At 36.0% G+C, this 27,607-nt stretch overlaps 1 protein-coding gene across 2 annotated transcripts in view; it reads right to left on the reverse strand.

The window, feature by feature from the left end:
* Positions 1 to 27,607, reverse strand: part of ATG4C (autophagy related 4C cysteine peptidase) — a 91,046-nt gene that overhangs the window by 36,218 nt on the left and 27,221 nt on the right. For both annotated transcript variants that reach the window (XM_047788823.1, XM_047788824.1), the window contains exons 3-9: positions 25,401 to 25,484; positions 17,225 to 17,458; positions 14,396 to 14,726; positions 12,951 to 13,021; positions 6,820 to 6,956; positions 1,925 to 2,003; positions 1,187 to 1,263 (exon numbers count right to left, since the gene is read on the reverse strand). In XM_047788823.1, coding sequence (XP_047644779.1) covers positions 1,187 to 1,263; positions 1,925 to 2,003; positions 6,820 to 6,956; positions 12,951 to 13,021; positions 14,396 to 14,726; positions 17,225 to 17,458; positions 25,401 to 25,484 — 1,013 coding nt within the window. The remainder of the gene's footprint in view (positions 1 to 1,186; positions 1,264 to 1,924; positions 2,004 to 6,819; positions 6,957 to 12,950; positions 13,022 to 14,395; positions 14,727 to 17,224; positions 17,459 to 25,400; positions 25,485 to 27,607) is intronic.

The raw sequence follows: 27,607 nt of genomic DNA on the forward strand, positions 1-27,607 counted from the left end.
AATCCTCGAACACTATGAACAAGTTTACCTCTGAATCTCAAGTTTCTACTTTTGTAAGGAGTCCGTTTGGCACAGATAAACGGGAAATGTAACTCAGACACAAAAATCGGTGCTCCAAGTCCACAATGCAGAAGAAAGAGAACTGCAGTGTGGTTAACACAGCCTAATTCTATAGGCTCCCCCACAGTATCAATTAGTCATCTAGAAGTATTTATTAAGATTTACATATAAAATATTATTCAGGAAGAAAGTAGAAAGAAAAGCTGATCTCTGTCTTCAAGGTGCTTGTACTTTAGTTGAGGTAACAGTCTGCAAAACTTACTAGGCTGTTTTATAATGTATCTTCTAGAACCAGGTTTTAATGTGTGGTTTATCCACTGCATAATCTACCACCCCTTAAATACTTATTAGGAACTAATATTAGCTAGCAAGCCATTACTAAAAGAAAGTACTAAACCACATTTCCAACTTGTTAAGCCCTTGGGAATTAGGGATCCATGCCGTTCAAGTGATTAAAATTATTTTAAAAGTCTGTGAAAACGTCAACCGGGAAGACAGGAATCAAAACCATGCAGTAATTACATGTCTCGTGCACTCTCAAAATTTTATGAATTAAAATACTGGGTCAGAAAATGATCAACATAAAGGAAAAGAAGACTTTAAGAAACCAAAGCTAAAACAAATATTAGAAACCCAGCTAAAGCTCATGAAAACTTAACTAGAAGCTAAGACTTAATTACTATACTTAAAGCAGAATAATTTAGCAGGTAGTCTCCTTCAAGCAATCACTTTGTCATTCTAACCCAACTCCATCATCTTCTTTATTTTTCTTTTTTCCCCCTTTCTTTTTTAAAACATGACTAACATTTTAAACTCCTCAGTGCTGTTCAGCTGTATAAGTACAAAATTACTTGGAGGCTTGATCATTTATTTTGGTAGGGCCAGGGTATCTAACAAGTTAGAGACAAAGATAAATGAAGAAGAAAGTGTATCACAAATTAAAATCTAGCAATGCATTATTTAACCTTTGACCACTGTATGGATTATGATTTTATAAAACAGTCAAATATGTATTAATGACTTGTAATTGTAATACCATAAAAGCATAGCTGCCTAGCACATCGCCCCATAATTAGAGTTTTCTTCATATGGTAAGAAAACAGTACCAGCTCTTTATCCACAGTACCTCAAGAGGGAAATCCTTTATGCTGACATCTACAAAAGATTGGCAGTAATGAGGATCCATGTAAATCAAACTGTCATCTACAAGGACAAAACAGAAGACAAGTAATTCAAAAAACACCTTATTATTACACTGCTTACAATCCAATTTCTATGTAGAATAGCTGAAAAAAATCTGGGAGTAACAGCTTGCCAGACTGATATTCATTGACTGAAACATAGGTTTGCACAGGACAGATTAACTTTTGCATAATCAAATATGCTTGTATAAGCAGAATTTTTATAAAGTGATGGGACTGTCATTTAATTTTTGGTGATAAAATTACTTTCACAAACACACAATTATATTCTTACAGTTTGCATATGAAAAATGTATTGCACTACTTTATCCTGACAAGAAGAACATATTGCTTGTCATTTTATCATCAACTAGCACCACTAAAACTGGTAAAAAGTAAATATGTAAATAGCAACTGCCAGAATGTGGCAGCAATTTCTTCTGAAGTTTAGTAAAACCAATAAATTATGCCTTGTTTATGCAATAACAGAAATTAGACATACATTTTACAGAATCCAATTATGTTGTGGACCAAATGACAAATGAGTGGCTATGTGTAGGACTGATGAATTTATAAGGTATTCATTTTGCTCCGTTAATCATCCTGTTCCTAGAAGATCCTATATTAACTTTCTGACTTTTCAAAGAAAACAGGGAAGAAATATATTTTACTAAATCACTAACCTTGAAATCCAGCAAAGTAATATGACTGTTTAGGCTTGCCACCAATAATACCCACACAATATTCAAGGCTTAAAATACCCTGCCGAAAGAAATTAATTTAGATTTAGAGTCAAGAGGCCAATGCTAATTATTCGAAGCAACCAAATTTGACTAATAATAGTAGTTCCCAAATTTTTCACCACCAGTCTTATTTTTGTTACATTTGCCCTCATGCTCTGAAATCCTTTTGTCTACCAAACCATCTTCCATTATTTTTAAATCACTCAACATTAACACAACTAAAGTAAATCTTCTGATTAGAGCGTCACTCCGCAACATTAAACATCTAGTATGTTCCAGGTACTAAGATTAACAACATAATCACAAAGAGGCAATAAAAGTCTGTGCAAAAGCCAAAACAGAGAGTCTTTGGGTTAGCTGGTGCAGCCGTGCTATGATCAAATTAGTATTTTCATCAGACTTTTTTAAATACTAAAAATCATTATTAGACATTGTTACTGTTTTCACTGTACCTTGAGTCTTAAAATCCCAAACTAAAAACTATTTTTAAACAATGGCATTCACTTGACAAAAATTTTATGCTATTGCATTTAGAATAAGTATAAAGACTAATGAAAACAATTTAATCCAAGGAAAATTATTATTATTATATTTAAAGCCATTTTATTAATCTTAAAATATCAGTGATATCTCAATAAATCATTTAGTATTTCCCTCAGCATCTATTCTAAGCAGAACTCTACTGAAGCTGGGCCAAATAGTTCTACACTTTTTTTTAAAATATACCCATGGAATGGTGTCAATCAAAATCATGTCAATAGTTTTTACATTAATTTTAGCATATATTATTTAGAAAACACTGCTAATGATGAAGCATATGCTATAAAACCCCCAAAGTATTAAACAATAGTTAAACTTTCCATCTCTTAAATGAGAGGATGTTTCAAAATCTAAAAGATACAAAAATAAAGACTGTATGGACGAATGCTTTTTTCCTTTAACAAATAAACAAACCACAGAATTTTGTTTAAACTTAACTATTTTCTCAAAAATAATACGTGGTAGTTATTTAAAAAACACACACAGAAAATAAATAAAAAAGTAAAAATTTCCCAAAACCCCAATTGAAAGTATATTGTTTAAACATTTAAGGGAATACCTTCTTAACATCTGTCTATATTATATATATTCACTTATAGATGTACAAATGCAATTTCACATACATGGCATCAGACAACACATGCTGTTGTAACTTCTGTCACTCATTATCTCATAAACATCTTTCCTATCAATAAATATAAATCTATAATATTTAATGGCTGTAAAAATACCGTATTTTATGAAAATAACAAAATGCGCTTTAAAATCTCCATTACAAATACTTAAGTTGTTTCCAGGTTCTCACTGCTATAAATAACCCTCTAAATAGAATAACCTTATATATTTTCATCTTGTAAAAATACCATAGAGTTTTTCTGGAAAAGAGAACTGCAACTGAAAAAATTAAATAAAACAGAGAAAGCATATTAGGTTAAAATTTAGAGCTAACCAAAAAACAAATTAAGATGAAATTATATAAAAACTGATAATAGTTATTATTATTCAACAGTTATTATAATTCAATTAACAGTTCTATTATTCTATTGCTTTCCCCTAAAAATCCTTGACACAATTAGTGCCTTACTTTCACTTTGGGCAATCTGATCAGCTGAAATACAATGTTTCTGACATAGGGTCCCCTGAGGAAGTGAAAGCTCTAAGCCCCTCACAGATGAGGAAAAAATACATAGCAAGAATCATCACTGCCTCTCCTCAGGAAAAGGATTTCAGGTAATAGAAGAAAGACTTGGTTCTTGACATCTGTATTTCCTCTTCAACAGAATAGAGCAGACTTAGCAACAAACACTTAGAAGTGGATTCGAAGCTAAAATGCCATTATGTATAAGAAGCTGTTTCTTCAGAAACCTGAAACACTTCTTCGTTCCTAAAAAAGCTTTTTCAGGAGTTCCCGTCGTGGTGCAGTGGTTAACGAATCCGACTAGGAACCATGAGGTTGCGGGTTCGGTCCCTGCCCTTGCTCAGTGGGTTAACGATCCGGCGTTGCCGTGAGCTGTGGTGTAGGTTGCAGACGCCGCTCGGATCCCTCGTTGCTGTGGCTCTGGCGTAGGCCGGTGGCTACAGCTCCGATTCAACCCCTAGCCTGGGAACCTCCATATGCCGCGGGAGCGGCCCAAGAAATAGCAACAACAACAAAAAAGACAAAAGATGAAAAAAAAAAAAAAAAGCTTTTTCACAGTTATCTACTGGTGAGAATTGATTGAGCTGTATCCATGAAGCAATAAATAAAACTGAAGTAATCAATCAAAAAGGAAAGTCCTAATTTGTCTTGCTGAAGAAAGAGAATATACTGGATTTTTCCTCATTCCAGGTCCTTAAATAAATAAATAACCTTCCCAAGGTAAGGGCTGATAAAGACCACACTGTTTCTCCCCACAGAACGTAGCAGGAGATATGACCATCTCTGAAATACTGTGGAATTACCTCGATTAATAACTTATAGGAGTTCCCGTAGTGGCTCAGCAGAAACGAACCCAACTAGTATCCATAAGGACACAGGTTCAATCCCTGGCCTTGCTCAGTGGGTTAAGGATCTGGTGTTGCCACGACTTGTGGTGTAGGTCACAGACGTGGCTCGGATCCCACGTTGCTGTGGCTGTGGTATAAGCCAGCAGTTGCAGCTCTGATTCGACCCCTAGCCTGGGCGCTTCCATATGCCATGGGTGCGGCCCTGAAAATTAGACGTAAATAAATAAATACTTTAAAAAATAGAATTGAGTGGTAAACCTTAGAGAGTATAATATACAATGGTTTAGCAGGAAAAAATACAACTGCTGAAAGAGGAGGAGACGGAAGAAGAGTAGGAAGGGAAGTGGAAAGGGGAAGGGTGGGGTGCTAGAGCCAGAGGTAGAGAAGAAGGAGAAGAAAAGTAAGCAGAAATGGAAGAGGAAGAAGTGACTTTTCTTTTAGGGTTATTAGAAATACTGTTTCTTCACTTCTAAGTGAATGACTCTTTACATGCTCTCACTGTGGCTTTCGACCCAACCAACCCCTGACCAAGCATAACACCTAACATAAAATCTCCTTCCTCAGCCATTTCATTTTTACCTGATAATTGAAAATTTTAAGTGTCTCAATAGTCACTACTCTATAAGTGAAACTATAGGGTAAAATAAAATTAAAAGAATCTCAAAGAAATGTTATATTTAGAAAGTCCATATTTTAGGGGAAGATATGAAAAACAACGAAAGTTTTGCTTTCTGTTATCAGCTTGCTATCTGAACTTAAACACATCATTTAACTTCTGTCATTTCTATATTATAAAGACAACCCAGTTTCTAGCGATTGTGAGGGGAAAATGAGATAAATCTGTATTGAAAGTGTTATACAAATATGAGCGTTAACAAATATTTGTTGAGCAACTCCTATGTGCTAGGTACTAAGTATTACTAAGTACTGTGGTTTGTTTCACTGCAATTCAGACTCCAATAAAACTCAAGAGCATTTGGCAGTCCTGCCATCTGATAAGTACTATCAACATTAGTAAACAGCAATGCCCTCAGCCAGATGAAGCATGTCTCAAAGCCATCTGCAGCCAATTTCACCAGAAATGGAGGTTTGCCAAAAGAATCAGTTCCAAGATTGTCTCGGTTTCTGACCTGCTCATGGTAATAGAGAAGGCAGGGGACTCCACTGCAGATTTGGTTACAACCAGCAGAGACACATGACATGCCACAAGACTCAAAACCCTTGCTCAATTCACAAGATGAAATGGTTCCTAGCTTCTCACATTCCAACAACAATTCTACTCAAGAGTCTACATGTTAGAAATCAAAACCCTACTTTTGTCTAGAGGATTCATATGCTATTAGTTATAGTATTGGTGTTATTAATAACAAGAATGCCTGCAAAGTTTTAGTAACTATTAGGAAAATCCAATATACCAGCTAGAAGACTTTTGTATAACCCATGTTGAAAATAACTGCCCAGAGATTTTTAGAATCAATGTAGTCTAGAGGGAGGTTATATACTTCACCCTACACAGGGACCACAAAATAGGATTAAATCTAGACTTTATTTCAAGATTACTATGTGCTGTAACACTCCATTCAAAGAGGAATTCCATCGCTGGCCTTGATTTTATTAAAACTATGAAAATAATACAAATACTACACTCTCAACCCGAAACTAAGTATTTCAAAAGTTAAAGTTTTGTGACAGCAAGATAATATAATTAGGCAGGTTCTTTTGGAAAAAGTATTATGTGTCCTGACATTGAACAGATTTTTAACTGGCTCATATGAGGAAAACAAAGGTGGAACCTCCCCCACACTGTCTTCATCATTTCTGTCTGTACACGTAAGTATTCTACCTACTTATGGACCTTACAGGAGGGGGAGCGCAGGAAACAAACTAAAAGATAAAGAAGCAGTACTAAAAAGCAGTACATACTAAAAGCAGCAGTATCTTGCTTCATTAATTACCTAGATATAGTTTAATGTGAGTTTTATGAGTAAACAAAGGTACATACTTTTAAAAATCACAGATTAGGACAAAGGGAACCATAGACACATTACAGATTATGATTACTGCTGTACTGTATCCCCTTGATTCGCTGCAAAGATTAAAAGGTTTTTCTATCTTGTCATAGAAGACCTTACTCTTCAAATTACGTCTGATTTATGATACTGAAATTTAAAATCCCTAACGTCAAATTTTACAATCTACAACTATAAAATCATCACTACCCATTTAACAGAAAAAAGACTGCAAACCTTCTGTATTTTTCATATTAGCTAGCATTACCTTAAAAAAAAAGTTTAGCTCTTGTCTCGTACCTTTACAAAATCTAAGTAGTCGGCATTGGTTCTTTCTCCACCAAGTCTAACAGGAACTAGAATAATAACAGCTTTGTCATCTGTATTATCAGGGGCCACGGAAGCGCACTGTTTATCAATTACATCAGAACTGTAAACTGAGAAAAACACAATGAATATGTATTAAATTTTATAAAAATGATTTTCGGAAACTTTTGTACCCTAATTCCCCCACCCCCACTCACTGGCCAATCATCTGATCTCCGACATCACTAACAAGGTCTCAATGAGTTAAAAAAAAAATACCTATCTCACTTACGCACTCAATAATTATTTACCAAGTAGCAACTATATGGCGCTGGGGCTTCAGCAGTGAGCAAAATGGAGAAAAAGCTCTGCCCTCACAGAGCATACTCTCTAACACAATGAAATAGACAAAAATAAGTAAAATATAAGATGTCGGATAATGCTAAATGCTCTGAAGAAAAAAAGAGGTAGAGAGATGGAGAGGCCATGTTGAGAAGAGGGGGTCATTTATTTAAAATAAGATGGTAGGCGAGTCGGGACTTAAAGTTAAGAAAACAGATCAGGGGGTGGGGGGGAGAGCATTCCATATAGAAAGATCAGTAAGTCCAAATGCCATAAGGCAGAAGCACAGCCAGCTTATTCCAGGAGCAAGAGGCCAGTGCCTTTGGAGGGAAATGAGTAAGGGGTACAGCAGTAGAAAATGAGATTAGGAAATAAAGTTACAGATTGGGGGAGAATGAAGACAGATTGTGGGAACTCTTTTTTTTTTTTTGTCTTTTTGCCTTTTTTAGAGATTGTGGGAACTCTTAAAGGTCACTGTAAAGACTTCAGCTTTTATTCTAAGTGAGATGGGAGGCCACTGAAGAGTTTTTTTTAGGAGAGGAATGTCCTGATCTGACTTACACTTTACCGGTCTGGCTCCTGTGTTGATAACAGGAGAGAGCAAGGCTGAAGCACAAAGAAGTTAGAAAGCCACTTGAGGAATCCAGCAAGAGAGAATGGTTGTCTGAACAAAGGCACTAATTGCCAAGAGAGAGAATGGTCATGGAAGATCACGTGGAAGTGGTGAAAAGTGATCAGCTGAAGATGAAGAACTCCCTAAAACATTACACATAAGATGTGAAAGAGAAAAGGGGTCACAGATGATTTGAGGGGTTTGGGTATAAGCAGAGTAAGTGAGCTTCCATTTACAAAGATACAGAAAACTGTAGAAAGGGAAAATCTAGGAAAGGGGAGTGGGAATAGTTTTAGAAATCCTAAGTCTGAGATATATATTAGACATGCAAGCAGGGAGGATGAGTAGGCAATTAAGGACATAGAAGCCTGTACCTGGGCTTTTGAAATCTGACAGCACACAGATGGTACTGCAAAGCCATGAGACTGGGTAAATCCAAATCTGTACACACAGAAAAAGACGTGAGATCTAAAGGCTGAGCATAATACACCATCGACTTGAGACGTCAGAGAAATAAGGAAAAACCCAAAAAGGAGAGACTGTGAAGGAGTGGACATGATGGTAGAAGGAAAACCTGAAGGGTTGTGTTCTTACAAAGAGGAAGAAGCGGTCGACGGTGTCGAATGCTGCTGACAGACTGTGTGGTATAAAGACTGAGAAGTGACCACTGAATTTAACAAGATTAAATTATTGACAAGACTACTTTTGGCAGAATGATGGGTGGGAGAGCCTAAGTGGATAGTGCAAGAGAAAATGGGTGGATTTGGTGGAAGCAAATATGGCAAAACTCTATCTTGTTTCGTTCAACAAAAAAATAGTTATTCAAGGAGCTCTCTTGTGGCACAGCTGGTTAAGGACCCAGTGTTATCCCTGCAGCATTGTTCAATCCCTAGCCCAGGAACTTCCACAAGCCTTGGGTGCAGCCAAAACACAAACAAAAAAGCTGTTCATAACTTACTTTTACACCCACACTCCCTGTCAGCAAACTCTTTTTACTCTTCCACAGTTAGCTGATTAACAAATTCTGCCACTTCTATCTCAGTTCTTCCCCTTTAAATTCCAAATTTAGACTTGAGTTATCAAATTCCGTTCACTAGCTTCCCTATCTCCCAGAGTCAGTTGAAACCAAAGCTACAAAAACGCAACAATAATTCTTTCCATGTTTTAATTCCATCATCTTACCACTTTGGCCAAACTACTCAGCAAGCCCTTCTAACTATAAACCTTTAAATTCTCTAGCTTTTCTGAAGCTGTGCACACATGAACACCCTTATCTTTGACTTTTCTGAACTAATACACCTCCAACGAATGCGCTTTCCCTTCAGATGTCTACTTCCTTCAGAAACAAACACTGCTGCAAGTAAGACAAATAATAGTTCCACTAGCATACACTTTCCCATGCCAGGGAAGTACAAAAGCAAATAAGATCCTAACTTGACAGTGTCTGGCTGAATCATTTTGGTATCATTCCTCCGCTTTCAACATACGTAAGGGCTATGAAATAGCCCAATTCCATGACACAGGATGACTACACCAGTGATTCCCAACTAAATGGTTCTGATTCCTTTCTACTACCTGTGCTACCTCAACAACCACTGATCTACAGGGAGACACAGATAACCACAAGGTGATAATACAAGTAAATTACTAGTGCAATATTTAATGGAGGTGTTACAGAACACAGAATAATAAACTAACTCTACCTGATAGGAGGTGGGAGAGTCTTCACCAAAGGTGTAAGCATTGAGCGTGTTCTTAAAGGATGAGTAAGAGTTAACATGAGGCATTTTAATAATCAGGGAAATTCGAAGCAGAGGCAATCATATGTGCAAAGACATGGAAAAAAGATAATGATAGTATGTCCAAGGAATGGCCAGAAAGTTGATGCTACTTTGGTGTATCAGCATGGAAGACAGTGTTGGGAGGTGATGTTGGAAATGTAGGTGAGGACAAAGAGTAAAGAACTTCATGTGTTTTATATGCTAACCTGAGACTACAGTTAATGGACAGTTTTAAGTTTTTTAATTAAGGGGCATGATCAATTTCTTTTTTTGCTTTCTTCTTCTTTTTATTTTTTTTTCCTTTTTTAGGGCTGCACCCATAGCATATGGAAGTTCCCAGGCTAGGGGTGGAATCACAGCTGTAGCTGCTGGCTTACACCACAGCCGCAGCAATGTCAGATACGAGCCCCATCTGCAACCTACACCATGGCTCACAGCAACGTCAGATCCTTAACCCACTGAGCAAGGCCAGGGATCGAACCTGTGTCCTCATGGATGCTAGTCAGATTCGTTTCCACTGAGCCACGATAGGAACTTATAATTTTTTTTCATCAAATAAAATAGAAAAAGAAAGAGAAATCAAGTTCAAGTTAGAGATAAGAGTTTGATTCAGATCATTGAGAGTGAAGAAGAGAGAATAGATTTTAGAAGCATTTTTAAAAGTATAATTTATTAAGCTTTTATTGACTAACTAGATACAAGCAATGAGAAGAGTAAAAAAATGAGTAAATATGCCTATGGACATGATATTAGTAAAGTGAAAATAAAAGACATCGAAGGAAGGGTGTAGAGGGAAATGATAAGTTTAATTTTAAATGTGCTGAATTTGAAGTGTTTGTAGAACATCTAGGTGGAAATATTCAAAAGACAGTAGAAAACAGGAATCACCTCATATTAGTACAAGTAGCACTAGAAATGCAGTTTCCAAAGACATAGTATAGGAGAAGTTGATTTGCAAACTAAGTTCCTGCTTCTCCATTCTTTGGCCATTAAAGTTTGTGTTGCTCCAGTCTCAAAAAAAAAAAAAAAAAAAAAAAGTCCTAGTGTAGAACATAATCCTAACTACTTAAAAACCCTGAAAATTACATAATTACAAAGGAAGAGAATACAGCATGAGCGGAAGAAGAGTTCCTGCTATGATGCAACAGAATCAGGAGTCTCTGGAAGGTTGGGAAGAAAGTTTGATCCCCGGCCGGACACAATACGTTATCAAATATAATTGACTGATAATTTTAACTTTCCCAAAACATAATCCTGTTAATAGCATTTCAGTAAAAAAAATAAATTTAACAAAATGAGGTGGCCTATTTTGAAGGCACTTTTATTTTATTAAGAAATTAAGGTCTAGGAGTTCCCGTCGTGGCGCAGTGGTTAACGAATCCAACTAGGAACCATGAGGTTGTGGGTATGATCCCTGGCCTTGCTCAATAGGTTAAGGATCTGGCGTTGCTGTGAGCTGTGGTGCAGGTCGCAGACACAGTTCAGATCCCGAGCTGCTGTGGCTCTGGCGTAGGCCAGCGGCTACAGCTCCAATTAGACCCCTAGCCTGAGAATCTCTATATGCTGCAGGAGCGGCCCTAGAAAAGGTAAAAAGACCGAAAAAAAAATAATAAATTAAGGTCTAAAAGCATCCAAAAAAGAATGGATATATGTATATGTATAACTGATTCATTTTCCTGTACACCTGAAACTAATACAACATTATAAATCAATTATACTCCGGTAAGGTTTTTTTAAAAAGAAAAAGAAAGTAAGGTCTCTATTTTATCCCTAACAGAGTTTCAAAGTTACTATAGATACTGGTCATTAAACAGAATACCCAAAACAATAAAACAAAGCAACATTCTGGACAATAGCAGCATCATGATCAGATGATTTACTGAAGTACCAGTGAGAAACAAATCAAATTGAGAATTTTCCTTCCTTGAAACACATCCACCAATGAAATGGCATGCAGCCCAATGACAGGCATAGCTATGTTAAATTTTCCCATCTTTTTAAGTAATCATTTAAAATACTGAAATTTTCCTTAAGAGCTTATTTTAATATTGATCTAGTAATTCACAGTATATATTCAATCAAGAAATATCTAATAAGTGCCTACATAAGGTGCCATGTAGGAACAAAAATGTCTAAGACATGGTCTCTACCTTCATAATCACTGACATCACAAGGCAACAAAAGCAAAAACAAACAAATGGGAACACATCAAACCAATACTTCTGTACAACAAAGGAAACCTTCAACAAAATGGAAAGGTAATTTACTGAACAGAAGGAAGAAAGTTTGCAAGTATTTGAAAAGGGATTCATGTGCAAAATATATAAAGAACTCACACAACTCAACATGAAAAAAACAATCTGATTAAAAACTGGGCAGAAGATCTGAAAAGACATTTTTCAAAGAAGACACACATACGGCCAACAAGTACATGAAAAGAGCTCAACATTACTAATCAGCAGAGAAATGAAAATCAAACCACGAGAGATCATCTCACACCAGTAGAATGGTTATTATCAAAAAGACAAAAAACAACAAATGTTGATGAGGATGTGGAACAAAGGGAACTCCTGTGCGCTACTGGTGGGAAAGTAAATTGGTACAGCCACCGTGGAAAGCAGTATGGAGATTCTTCAAAAAATTAAAAACAGCACTACCATAGGATCCAGCAATTCTATTTCCGGGTACCTATCTAAAGAAAATGAAAACACTATCTCAAAAAGATAAATGCACCCCCTTGTTCACTGCAGCATTATTTACAATAGCCAAGATATGGAAATTAAGTGTCCACGGATGGATAATGGATAAAGAAAATGTGGCATACAGTGGAATATTAGCCATAAAAAAAGAATGATATCTTGCCACTTGCAACAACATGGATAGATCTTAAGCACATCATGTCATGTGAAATAAGTCAGAGAAAGACAAATACTGTGTGACCTCACTTCTATGTGGAATCTAAAAAGCACACACAAAAAAATGAGTAAACCAAAAACCAAGCTCACAGATACAGAGAACAGACTGACAGTTGGCAGAGGTAAGATGGAAGAACAAAATGGGTTAAGGGGATTAAAAGGTACAACTCCCAGCTATAAGGTAAATTAGTCATGAGGATGTAATACACAGCATGAGTTTACAGATGATAGTTAATTGTAGTACTGTATCATATATCTGAAAGTTTTCATCACAAGGAAAAAAAGTTTGTCACTATGTATGACAGCAGATGCTGACTAGACACGGTAATGATCATTTTGCAATATATACAAATACTGAAGCATTATGTTGTACACTGAAACTAATATAATGTTGTATATCAGTTATATCTAAATTTTAAAAGGTGACACCAAATAAATGGATAAAAAGTAGAATTATTATAATACATTCCTCACCTGTACAATCTTGAGCAACATAAATTGTTATCCCTTGTAAATCAGGGTGTCTTGCTTCTTCAACTGCTTTTCTAAGAAAATAACAAACACTATCTTTAAAATCCTAAGTCACATTTCCAGTTAGTAACTAAAGATTTCATTTAAGGAGAAAGAAAGCCATCATTTTCTTGACTTTCTTGTCTAATCTACAGTGTCTGCTTTCAAAACTATCATCTGAATGGTATCAAAAATCAGGTCAGTTTTTTCAAAGAAGAATATTACACTAAATTACTCAAAGAACATTAAAACATTAGCTACAAAAAATAGTTTAAAATTTTTGAGTATAAAGGAGTGAACCTCACCTTATCCCCCCAAAAAGAATTTCTCAACTCAGCTGGCTATATTAAATGTATTCTAATCAGTAGAATCACAATATGCTTCAAAGTTTGCTTCATAATAACTTACATTACTGACTAAAAAAAATAAAACTGAGTAATAGAGCCCTTAAAGAGCCTGCAAAGCCTGAACTATTTACTATCAGGCCTTCTACAGAAAGTGTTCTGATCCCTGGGTATAGAACATAACATCTTGAAGAGTAGCAACTATGTTTTTATGCTTATGTTTTTACAAATGACGTACCAAGCTGGGCTTGATATTATTATTAATAATCCATCTAATAACATTAGGCAAACACTTTTTAAATCACAAGCATCTGGTCTACAAAATATAAAAGTCTGTTAATATGCAAAAAATCTTTGTAATAATTTTGATTTTGTATATGATTCTAAATGGACTAAATTTACTGCAACATGTTACAGTTGGTTCACATATTAATAATTCAGTTTATAATAATAATGGGACACACAAAATAATTATTTAAACTTAAGTTGCATCCAAATAAATGGCACATAAAAAGTTGAGGTGTGGTGACATTTGACTTTTGACTTTTTTCTAACTACTCTGAATGTCACAGACCCTTTACTTTCACTATGATATAATTATTATATTAATAGTCCCATACTTTTACAATTCACAAGAATTTGATGTGTGCAAAGAAATGCTGAAAACATTAATTTTAGCTCTTGACATTTCATTACACTATCAGTACATTACAGCCCCCAGGTTACACTATTTAAAAAAAACAACTATAATGTTATGCATGTTCCAAGGCTGAAAGAGCTGTTAGTTTTCAGAACATTTCAATAAGGTAATCTAACGAAAAACTGGTTAGAAAGAAAACTTGGATATCTATACCTCTGAGCAAATAAAGAAAAATTGGTCAGTAGATAAATTAAACATAACTAGAGTTGCAATATGTCTTGTTTTTTTCCCTAATAGCAAATGAAAGCTCCTTTATAAATATTCTCATACACTGAAACTAAAAATTCCAGTAATACATATGCACTACAAAAATTAGTATCTCTGAGCTTGAGGACATCTGTCATAAGATTTGAAAACAATTTTACCTTAAAATGTGAGCAACCACAGCCGGTCCATACCAATCTCCAGCTTTTTTCCCAGACTTCTTTCCACATTCTATTAGCTGATGCAGACCAAAGAGAGTCAAGGGGGAATCACCAAACCAAGAGATGATTTTCCTGTGATAAATTTCATTTTGCTTTTCACGATCATCAGAGTATCTCCCAATTGTTTCCTTCAGAGAAATTGTTGGGGTTTTGAGTTCTCTTTCCCCTGAAAGCGATGCTTCAAATGATGCAGTAAACTTTTTTACAGTGTTGGAAGTCCATGATTCAGAGTCTGAATTTTCAATGTTCAAAGCATCAGGCCAGGTCCAAGCTATAGTAGTTCCAAAGCAAGGTGTTCAGATCTTTCAAACAGTTAGACTTTAACAATCTACTAAAACACACATGTAGCGTTTAAAGTCATATGGGTACTAAACTAAAATAGGAAACCCAGGAATATGCAAATGTATAGAAACAGAAAATAGATTAGTGGTTACATATGGGGAAGAAGCAGTATAGGGAGTGACTACTGATGAGTACAAGTTTCTTTTTGTCCTAAATGTACATTACTATGACAGTTGCAGAATTCTGCAAATAGTCTAAAAACCACTGAACTATTGTTCACCTTGAATGAGTGAACTTGTGGTATGTAGATTACATCACAATAAAGCTGCTTATAAAAACAAATCAAGGCACAATCAGAGAAAACATGCCAATATATCAATGATGTTTACTTCTCAGTGGTAATAGTCTCTGGAATTTTCTGTAGTTTCTAAAAATTTTTAAATGGAAATACATTACATATAATTAGGAAAATACTACCAAAATAAAAGAGAAAAAAAATAGGAAACTTAGGTACAAATGAATGGGCAATTCTGGAATATGCTTTTCTTTCTTTCCTTTCTTTTTTTTCTTTTTTTGGACAGTGCTGAGATGGAACAAAGACTTCTGAATTCCATTACCAGTACTGTTCATTAGACATCCAGTCTTGATTACCCAAAGGCACAATAAACATATTCACTAACATTCATAATATTCAAAAGAGATTAACTTCAAAAGTGGGTTTTGTTTTGATTATATGTTAAGATATAAGTTTGACCATGGAAGTTTTATATTCTTTTCAAAGTGTTTTTTCCTCATATAATCCTTTCAAAATAACTTAATCATTGTTTAGGGAGTAATATCAATTTTCTAGTAAATGAAGTTAATGAATGAAGTCATTAGAGATCAAAGATCCCCCCAAAATCAACTGTATCACTACCTTACTGCTTTCAATAACAAGACAGTCCCCAAACATACATGAAATTCTAGGTTAACAAAATAAGTCACAAATTCAGAGACAGAACTGAAAAATATTCCAATTCTTGTCCATGATTGCATGAGACTATTAAAAAAATAATCACAGAAAAGTTGAAAAATTCCTTTTCCTTGCAATATTCACACCACTCTTGAATAAACATTCTCTCTAAATGATCTCATCAATAATCCCTACAGAAAGCTTATTAAATATCTACTATGTATTGCAGGGAATTTGTCGAACACTTGAAACAACACAAGACATTTAGTAATAACCAGATATGATAGCCTAAAATGGTAAACTAAAATCCTCCTACAAATATACACATTATATAAAAACTGATATAGGAGTTCTCGTCGTGGCTCAGTGGTTAACGAATACGACTAGGAACCATGAGGTTGCGGGTTCGATCCCTGGCCTTACTCAGTGGGTTGAGGACCCAGCGTTGCCATGAGCTGTGATGTAGGTTGCAGACGCGGCTCAGATGCTGCATTGCTGTGGCTCTGGCATAGGCTGCTGGCTACAGCTCTGATTCGACCCCTAGCCTGGGAACCTCCATATGCCATGGGAGTGGCCCAAGAAATGGCAAAAAGACCAAAAACAAACAAACAAACAAAAAAACTAATACAAATGATAAGACGGAAAATTAGAAAAAAAATAAATATATGTAAATTAGGAATCAATGACATTTTTGAAAGTCTAAAACTCTAACCATGAGGACCTTATTAAGAAAATGCCCTAATCTGGGAGTTCCTGTTGTGGCTCAGTGGGTTAAGAACCCAACTGGTATCCATGAGGACGCAGGTTCGATCCCTGGCCTTGCTCAGTGGGTTAATGATCCGGCACTGCTGTGAGCTGTGGTGTAGGTCACAGACGTGGCTTGGATCCTGTGTTGATGTGGCTGTAGTGCAGGCTGGAAGCTACAGCTCCAATTTGACCACTAGCCTGGAAACTTCCACATGCTGCAGGTGTGGCCCTAAAAGCAAAGGAAAAAAAAAAAGAAAGAAAGAAAATGCCCTAATCGATTTAACTGATTATAACTATATTTATAAAGACAAAAATAATTTTAAATCATCATTGATACGTAGAGAGAAAAATAAAGAAACCAGTGTACAATTTCTGAAAATTTAAATAAGGTAAAAATATTGACTGCTCAATAATTATCTGCTCAAAGTCACTGCTGTAGACCTGCCCAGAATTTACTGAACTACAGACAATCCAGAGAGCTCAACCAAAAAAAAAACTAAAAAATAACAACAAAGAAAAACCCACAGACTACTAAAAACTGAACTTAATGAATTAATAGCGGTAGCCAAGAATAATAGTTCTGTTTAATTTGTATTTTTGAAAGGTGAATTGGGAAACTTTAAGCCATACTGGCCCAGTTCGATAAAGATGTTATATTCTAGATTAGCTACAGCTTTGGAAGACAAAAGAGAATCAAGAAATTAACATCAGGGGATTTTATTCAGTTTATAAGCTAGAGTTCAATTAAAAAAACAACAAAACCCCCCAAAAACAGATACTTGATTTACCTCTACCAAGAAAGTGTAGTACAAGGCCTTGAGCCAACAGCATCTGGCCAGTTCTTAATGTACAGCCCCAACCACAGTCTGTTGTCAAAGCTGAGCCTTCTAGTTGAGGAAATTCTTCCCTGTAGGTAAGCCATATTCTTGAAATGAAATCTTTACGAAATTCTTCCACATTTCCCGCAATTACATGATCCTTTATTGTACATCCTGATCTTGCAGGTAACAGTTTATCTTCATCTACAAAATAAAAATATTGCCTAAATATATGCCAAGAAATATCAATAATGGTACTACATTCCCATTACTGTACATAAGGAGTATGTGACAATCTTTCCAATCTTTTTTTTTTTTTAACTTAAGTGAAGATAAATCTTACATTCTGCCTATTCAGGCTGTTAGAAAAACCAAATGAGAATGAATGCTGAAATGTTCTGTACACTCTAGTACTAATGTAAGGTATACTGTCAGTAATACTGTTGTTAATAGTAATATCCTATATTCCAAATACAATCAGCTCTCCTACGAGGGGATAATATAAAAATATATTTTCTTTTTGCTTCATTTGGCTCAGTATATAGATAGTGGTACTCTCTAAAATGAAATAAAATTATTTTGTCAATATATAAAAATGTATATAATCACATAAACTAGTTCTTAAAATCAAATAAAATGCACATGGTATTCATTGCCATAAATATTTATACTCAAAGAATAAAATCAAAACTAACAAGAATATAAAATTCTTAAATATATTGTTACCCTTTCATGTTGAAATGTATTTTTTGGTTCTACCCATATATGTCATTTTTAAAGGCTTTTCCAAATTGATTATCCCCAATATGATCTCTATGTGAAAACTATGGTCACTGCTTGCTCCAAAATTTACAAAACAATAGTGCTCAAAATGATTTAACTTCTCTTAATTACTTCCAGAAAGAAAGTCTTAGTCCTCTTTTCAACTTCTTCATGCAGCACAGTGCAAGTATATCCTGACTGGTTTGGGTGGGTGGATAGTTAGGTAGACCTGCCTATAATTCTCAATTTCAAGGAGTTTAATTTCTAATACTCTTCTGTACGATGCTAAAGCAATTTTATCGTGCTTTTATTGCTTATCCTTCCTGTGCCTATCCCACTTCAACTCTTTCTGAAAAAATTACAATTACTCAAACTTCATAATATTCAGCTTAATGGGAGCTATGTTGCATACAGTTTCAATGACAAAAGAATGCATGCCAAGTCCCTATTATCAATGAATTTCTCCCAATATTTGAACTTGAATTTAATTACCAAAAAAACAAAAAAAAACCTGCTGGAAACTGAATACAGTACTGCAAATATATCCCAAATTTCCACTTCTGAGACACTTAAATTTGTTTGAAATTGATATAATAGTGCATAACGCTCACACCCCATCCTGTAGCTTACCAAATACATAGTTCCTAATCTTCTACTTGACAAAGTGATTGATGCCTTAATCTCTCTCTCTCTCTCTGTTTTGTGTTACGTTTGCACCTACAGCATATGGAATTTCCCACCTAGTGGTCGAATCAGAGCTGCAGCTGCAGGCCTATGCCACAGCCACAGCAATGCAGGATCTGAGCCACATCTGTGACCTACACCACAGCTTGCATCAATGCCGGATACTTAATCCACTGAGCGAGGTCAGGGATCAAACCTGCATCCTCACAGATACGATATCAGGCTCTAACCTACTGAACCGTAACGGGAACTCCAATGCTTTTTCTTCTTAAGATCTAGTCTCCTCTTAACATTTACTCTAAATATTACTGGAAAACTGCTAGCAGTAAATGAATTTGGTGTCCTGTTGACTTTCCACCATAATACTGCTCCTGCTATTCCACTCTTGGACTGACTTTCCTTTTCATAGTCTTAATTATATCCGGAATGGTTTTTATCTACATCTGACTCCTTTCTAGACTTCAAACCAGAGCAGAAGAAATATGTTTATCTTCTGCACCTCTGAATCTTCAGTGCCTAATGGAGATTTCTGTCCATAGTAGATGCACAATAAACATTTATCAGGTGAATATAGATAAATGGAATCAAAGGAGGAGAGGTTTTTAAAATTTTGATTTGCTTTGCTTTTTTTTCTATAATGAGAGACTTCTGAGCAGAGGTTTATGAAGAATAAGAATGCCTGAAAGAACTACTATAAAGAATGATAAAGCTTATAAAGGAAATTAAAAAGAACTGCTGGTAACATTGAGGGCTCAGTCAAGGCTGATTATCACAATCAAAATATCACAAACGAGCTAATAGAAATAATCAGAAGTCAAAAAAAATTTCAGGAGTTCCCGTCATGGCGCAGTGGTTAACGAATCCGACTAGGAACCATGAGGTTGCGGGTTTGGTCCCTGCCCTTGCTCAGTGGGTTAACGATCCAGCGTTGCCGTGAGCTGTGGTGTAGGTTGCAGACGCGGCTCGGATCCCGCGTTGCTGTGGCTCTGGCATAGGCCGGTGGCTACAGCTCCAATTCAACTCCTAGCCTGGGAACCTCCATGTGCCGCGGGAGCGGCCCAAGAAATAGCAACAACAACAACAACAACAACAAAAAGACAAAAAAAAAATTTTTTTCAAAACAATCCCTGAAAGAGTACAATTATTGTAATGATCAGGTATGGGATAAAATAAATACACACATGTTTAACAAAAACAAGGGTACTGAATGATGGACAAATAGCAGAAAACAGGCTATTAAAATTGACCAGATCCATGTAAAAGAAAACCAAATGGAACTATTAGAAATTAAAAATATGATAACTGAGAAAAGAAATTTGGAATAGATTAAGCAGAAACTAAGCATACTCAGAAGATAACTAAGAAACCAGAACAATAAAGAAACTACTCAGAACACAGCATAAAGAGATATAACAGAAAATATTTAAAAACCCAAGAATTTCAGAGACATGAAAAAAAAATCTAACAGAAAGACTTACCACACATGAAGGAGAGAACAGGAATAATGGAGAACAGCTATAGTTAAAAGTGGTTGATACACCAGAAATTGGCACAACATTGTATATCAACTATAATAGAAAAAAATTTAAGTAGTTGAAATTTTTTCAGATTTTAAGAAAGATACAGAGTTTCTCTTGTGGCTCGGCAGTAGTAAACCCAACTAGCATCCATGAGGATGTGGGTTCAATCTGTGGCCTCACTCAGTGGGTTAAGGATCTGGCATTGCCATGAGCTGCACTATAGGTCATGGACGCAGCTCAGATCTGGCACTGCTGTGGCTGTGGCATAGGCCAGCAGCTGCAGCTCTGATTCGACCCCTAGCCTTGGAACTTCCATATGCCGAAGGTGCAGCCCCCCCACCAAAAAAAGAGAAAGATATGAATTCTGAGTACAATGAAATGAAATCCACACCAAAGATAAAAAGCTTATCTTAAAAACAACCAAGGAGAAAAAAATAAAGAAATGACAGCTTCAAAATGCTAGAGAGACTATCTTAACCTAGTAAGTAAAGATTTATTCAACAGAACACAAAAAGCACTAACCATTTAAGAAGGTAAAAAAGTTAACCAGAGGAGTTCCCATCGTGGCTCAGTGGTTAACAAATCCGACTAGGAACCATGAGGTTGCAGGTTCGATCCCTGGCCTTGCTCAGGGGGTTAAGGATCCGGCATTGCTGAGAGCTTGGTGTAGGTTGAAGAGGCAGCTTGGATCCCGCATTGCTGTGGCTCTGACATTGGCCGGTGGCTACAGCTCCGATTAGACTGCTAGCCTGGGAACCTCCATATGCCGCTGGAGTGGCTCAAGAAAAGGCAAAAAGACAAAAAAAAAAAGTTAACCAGAAAATACCAAATATCTTGGTGAGATGAGAGCAAGCAAAATTCTCTTACATACCTGGTAGAAATACAGACTGGCACAACTATGCATTCCAAGTGTACATACTAAATGATAATCCAAATACATGTTCACTTACCAAAACACATGTGCTATAATATTGACAGCAGGGCTCTTAACGATTACCAAGTAACACCTACAAGTAAGTGAAGTGTATGACAGCAATAGCATAAAGACCAGGAGCAGGAAAAAGTGAAGTACGCAAAAGTGAACCTTACTGTAAGGGTCTTATACTACATGTGAATTGGTATAATACCCATGAAGGCAGACTACAGTAAGTTAAAGATGTACCCTAATACCTTAAAGTAACCAGTAAAATAACACAATAAAAAGTTACGGCTAATAACTTTTATTACAGCTAATAAGCCAACAAAGAAATAAAATAGAATTTAAAAAACCCGATCCGAAAGAATGCAGAAAAAGAAGGGGAACAAAGAGCAGATTTAACAAATAGGAACAAATAGTGAAATGACAGACTTATATTAACTATACCAATAATCATATAAAATGTGAATACAGGAATACCCTGTTTTATTGTTCTTCACTTTATTGTGTTTTGCAAATACTGTGTTTTTTTTACAAATTGGTGGTTTGTGGCAACTCTGCACTGTTAGAGATGATTAGCATTTTTTTGGTCATAAAGTATTGTTTAATTAAGGTACATGCATTGTATTTTTGACATAATACTATTGCACACTTAATAGACTATGGTATAGTATATGGAGTTCCCGTTGTGGCTCAGTGGTAAGAAACCAAACTAGTATCCATGAGGACACAGGTTCAATCCCTGGCCCTGCTCAGTGGGTAAGGATCTGGCTTTGCTGTGGCTGGGGCATAGACCAGCAGCTGTAGCTCTGATTCAATCCCTGTCCTGGAAACTTCCATGTGCCACAGATGTGGCCCTAAAAAGCCAAAAAAAAAAAAAAAAAAAAGGACCCGGCATTGTCATGAGCTATGGCACCGGTCATAGATACAGCTCAGCTCTGGTGTTGCTGTAGCTGTGGCTATGATTGGCAGCTGCAGCTCCGATTCAACCCCTAGCCTAAGAACTTCACTTAAATTTGCATACTTTTAAATACAAGGGCCTCCCTTTCTGAGGGTACCAAAAAATTTCTGAAAGAGTTTAAGAGGGTTATTTGAGGTTAACTCATTTAGAAAAGAGTATCTATAAAATGGATAAGAATAGAAATGGGATATTCTTCTGGCTAATGATTAATTCCCCTCATTCTGCATGCAGGTATTTTTAGTGAACAGCAAATGTCATACTTCAAAAAATTCTGAGAATATATTGTTACTTCTACAAAGATAGAAGAACGTACTATTATACACTGTTGAAAGTGGCAAAAATGAAGAAAACTAAATGTCTAACAATAGTAGAATGAATACTCTGTAGTAATTCATATAAAGGAATACTATACAGCAGTAAAAGTAAACTAGAACTATAAATAACACGGAGAAATTTTAAAAACACACCTTGGAAAGCCACCGGCAAGTCACAAAAATAAAATAGCCTTCAAATCCATTCTCAAAAAGGTCAAAAATAGGTAATACTAAATTCTACTACTTAAAGATAGTGGAGTGCTTGGGCATGGAGAGGGCTACAATTAGGTAGAAGAAGCACATGAAGATTAAAAACTATTCATAATGTTGTACTTCTGCTTCTAATACAGTTTCATTACTATTCTTGAAAGTGTATAGACACAAGGCTTTTGTCTTCTCTATATGACTAATTCATAATTTCAAAACTGTAAAGAGCTAAAGTAATATAAAATTACTAAAATATTAAAATTTAATATTTATAATTAAGAAAGCAAAGAAGAAAAAGTCCTTCTTCCACTGGATTCTTCCATATCTATCATATCTCTTATCATGGTACTGAGATAGGCAGCACTACTATAAAGACAGGTAGGTGAAAATAAGGCCAATACACTGAGATTAGCAGCGTGGGAAGATGGACAGAACATGAGTCCTTGATGATGTCATCAAGACACTGATTAACCAACCTAGAGCCATCACAATGTCAGAACTTCCACTTGTGAATGATAACGAATCCTCTCAATTGCTTTTAAGCTATTTTGAAATGAACTCTCAGCTTATTTGTATCTAATCACATCCTTTTTAATTTGGTCTATGTTTGTAACAGACTGTACTTCAGCTGCAACACAAATATAACCATGGGATTAACAATTTTGGCAATTATTTGGTTAATGTCTCTCATCTACTGTACTGTAAGCTCCTTGAGTATAAGCACTATGTCTGTCATAGTCTGAACAGTAACCCCAGCGTCTGGCACATAACAGGCTCTCAATAAATATTTTTGGAATGAATGAATGAACTTTAATCATCTAATCTACTACCAAGGCATACTTATTTCTAATTATTTTGTTATTTTAACAAAGCTACAATAAGCATCCTTGTACACGTGTTCTCCACATATACAGAGAACTTCTCTAGGATAAATACTTAAGATAGAATTGCTGCATCCTAAGTTGTGTAAATTTTCAATTTTTCTAAATACTTTCAAATTTCATGAAGAGGTTTACCAATTTACCTCCTTTCAGCAATGTCTGAGTTCCTATTTCTTCACAAACTTGCTAGCATTTAATATCATGAAACCTTTAAACTTTTGCAAATTTGTTGACTAAGACATGGTATCTCATTTTAATTTGCACTCCATTTATTACTAGGCTGAGCATTTTCTTATGTTTAACTGGCCATTTAAGTTTCTACTTAAAAAGTACCTGTTTAGGAGTTCCTGTCGTGGTGCAGTGGAGATGAATCTAACTGGGAACCATGAGGTTGCAGGTTCGATCCCTGGCCTCACTCAGTGAGTTTAGGATCCAGCACTGCCATGAGCTATGGTGTAGGTCACAGACACTATGGTGTAGGTCGCAGATGCAGCTCGGATCTGGTGTTGCTGTGGCTGTGATGTAGGCCAGCATCTGTAGCTCCGATTAGACCCTAGCCTGGGAACCTCCATATGCCGCTGGTGCAGCCCTAAAAAGACAAAAAGACAAAAAAAAGAATACCTGTTCATTTTCTTGACTCATTTATTTTCAGCTTGTTCATGGTTTTCATATTAATTTGCAGTTTTTTATTATTTTGGAGACTAATCCTTTGTTTAAGATATAGATAAATGACAGATGGATAGACAAATCAATAATGTATGTACACACACTATACAAAGAGAAAGAAAAAGAGAATTAAACTAACTTCCAAAATATATAAACACCTCCTACAGCTCAATATCAAAAAAACAAACAACCTCATCAAAAAATGGGCAGATATACAAAAGACATGTCTCAAAAGAAGACATACAAATGGCCAAAAAACACATGAAAAGATGCTCAACATCACTAATTATTAGAGAAATGCAAATCAAAACTACTATAAGGTACTATCTTACACCAGCCAGAATATCCATCATCCAGAAGTCTACAAACAATAAACGCTGGACAGGGTGTGGAGAAAAGGGAACCCTCTTACACTTGGTAGGAATGTAAATTTGTGCAACCACTATGGAAAATAGTATGGCGATTCCTCAAAAAAGTAAAAATAGAATTAGCATGTGATTCAGCAATCCCAATCCTATCCAGAGAAAACCATGACTCAAAAAGATACATGTACTCCAACGTTCACTGTAGTACTATATACAATAGCCAAGACATAGAAGCAACCTAAATGTATATCTACAGAGAAAGGGATAAAGAAGATGGTACATATATGCAATGGAATATTACTCAGCCATAAAAATAAAATAATGGCATTTGCAGCAACATGGATGGACCTAGAAATTACCATACTAAGTGAAGTTATTCAGACAGTGAGAGACAAACATCATATATCTCTTACACATGGGATTTTTAAAAAGCATATAGGAGTTCCCATTGTGGCTCAGTGGAAACAAACCTGACTAGTATCCATGATGACACAGGTTCAATCCCTGGCCTCACTCAGTGGTTTAAGGATCCAGCATTGCCATGAGCTGTGGTGTAGGTCACAGACACAGCCTGGATCCAGGATTGCTGTGGCTGTGGCCCAGGCCGGCAACTGCAGCTCCAATTTGACCCCTAGCCTGGAAACCTCCATATGCCATGGGTGCAGCCCTAAAAAGATGAAATAAATAAATAAAAATAATTAAGATGGTAAATTTTGTGTTGTGTACTTTATCACAATAAAAATAACTGGAAGTAAAAAACAAAAAGAAATATGTCAAAAGTAGATTAACCTGGAAATAAAGTAATATAAACAATTACACAGTGAATTTCTACAAATATTTTTTTAAACGAATTACAAATTTAGCACTTACCTTCATATTTAAAATGGTAACACTTTCCAAGCAATAACACAGGGGAATTTCTACTAAAATATGTCTTTGTTTTCAATACCCAACCTAAATAAGAAAAAGAGAAAAACAGTTCTGCAATGAAAAAATTTCAGAGTAAAAGTCTAGCAGTATTTTCTTTTATTTAATTTTAAATCACCAGTTCTCAACTGCAGATGTGCATTTTTCACAAGAGCAGCAAAAATATTTCGACAACGAGCTGAAAATACAGGCCACTTACGCTATTTTCAAATAAAATTGCTTTGACCATATTCTACCTCAAGAACTATAACACAAATACGTATAAAGAGTAAGTAAATTAGGAGTTCCCATCGTGGCACAGTGGTTAACAATCCGACTAGGAACCATGAGGTTGCGGGTTTGGTCCCCGCCCTTGCTCAGTGGGTTAAGGATCCCGAGTTGCCGTGAGCTGTGGTGTAGGTTGCAGATGCAGCTCGGATCCCGTGTTGCTGTGGCTCTGGCATAGGCAGGCAGCTACAGCTCCAATTAGACGCCTAGGCTGGGAACCTCCATATGCCGAGGGAGCGACCCAAAGAAATAACAAAAAGAAAAAAAAAAGTAAGTAAATTAAATATGTAGGTATAATAAAGATGATAGAAGTATCTGAGTGTGACGGTGAAAAAGACGAGAAAGTCAAATATACTAATCAGGCTTTCAATTAGGTTCACTTGGATTACAGCAAAGCTCCCCAAAATGGCTTCTCTGTCATCCTTCTTGTCCACTTAGCTTATGCCACACATCCCTGCCCAATTAATCTCTCTGTGGCTCAGCTTTGATAGGTAACTTGTCCGCTCAAAAACCATCATCAATGACTCATTAATTTATAATGAACTTCTCAGTGATACTAAAGACTTTCCACTATGTGATGCAAGTTACCTTTACAGACATCTTTTCCATTACTTCTCACCTGTACTCAAAGTGGGCTTTAGTATTTGGCTCATACTATTCCATGACAAAAATATCCTCCCCAATATTGGCCCATTTAAAATTTGCCGCTGCTGCTTCTGCCTCAACCATGCACTTATTTCTCTTTTTTTCTGTTTCTGTGAGTTTTATTTTTTGTTCTAATTCCACATACAAGTAAGGGAGAGAAAATAGTATTTGTCTTCTTCCATTTACTTATTTCACTTAGGATAACGCCCTGAAGGCCCATCCATATTGTTGAAAACGGCAGAATTTCCTTCCTTTTTTTGTAACTTAATATTCCATTATATGTATACCAGATTCGTAGTACTGGAAGTCCTAGCCACAGCAATCAGACAAACAAAAGAAATAAAAGGCATCCAAACAGGAAAAGAAGAGGTAAACCTGTCACTGTATGCAGATGACATGATACTATATATAGAAAACCCTAAGGACTCAACCCAAAATCTACTTGAACTGATCAACAAATTCAGAAAAGTAGCAAGATATAAGATTAACATTCAGAAATCAGTCACATTTCTGTATACTAACAATGAAATATTAGAAAAGGAATACAAAAATACAACACCTTTTAAAATTGCATCCCAAAAAATCAAATACATGGGTATACACCTGACCAAGGAGGTAAAAGACTTATATGCTGAGAACTATAAAACATTAATCAAAAGGAGTTCCCGTCGTGGCGCAGTGGTTAACGAACCCGACTAGGAACCATGAGGTTGCGGGTTCGGTCCCTGCCCTTGCTCAGTGGGTTAAAGATCCCGAGTTGCTGTGAGCTGTGGTGTAGGTTGCAGATGCGGCTCGGATCCCGCGTTGCTGTGGCTCTGGTGTAGGCCGGTGGCTACAGCTCCAATTCAACCCCTGGCCTGGGAACCTCCATATGCCGCGGGAGCGGCCCAAGAAATAGCAACAACAACAACAACAACAGACAAAAACACAAAAGCAAAAAAAAAAAAAACATTAATCAAGGAAATTAAATAAGATATAAAAAAATGAAAAGATATTCCATGCTCCTGGATTGGAAAAATTAATACTGTAAAAATCGCCATACCACCCAAAGCAATTTACAGATTCAATGCAATCCCTATCAATTTACCCATGACATTTTTCACAGAACTAGAACAAACAATCCAAAAATTTATACAGAACCACAAAAGCCAAGCAGGAGGCATAACGCTCCCAGGCTTCAGGCAATATTACAAAGCCACAGTCATCAAGACAGTGTGGTCCTGGTACCAAAACAGACA

This window comes from Phacochoerus africanus, chromosome 8 (assembly GCF_016906955.1).
Source record: "Phacochoerus africanus isolate WHEZ1 chromosome 8, ROS_Pafr_v1, whole genome shotgun sequence".
NCBI lineage: Eukaryota > Metazoa > Chordata > Mammalia > Artiodactyla > Suidae > Phacochoerus > Phacochoerus africanus.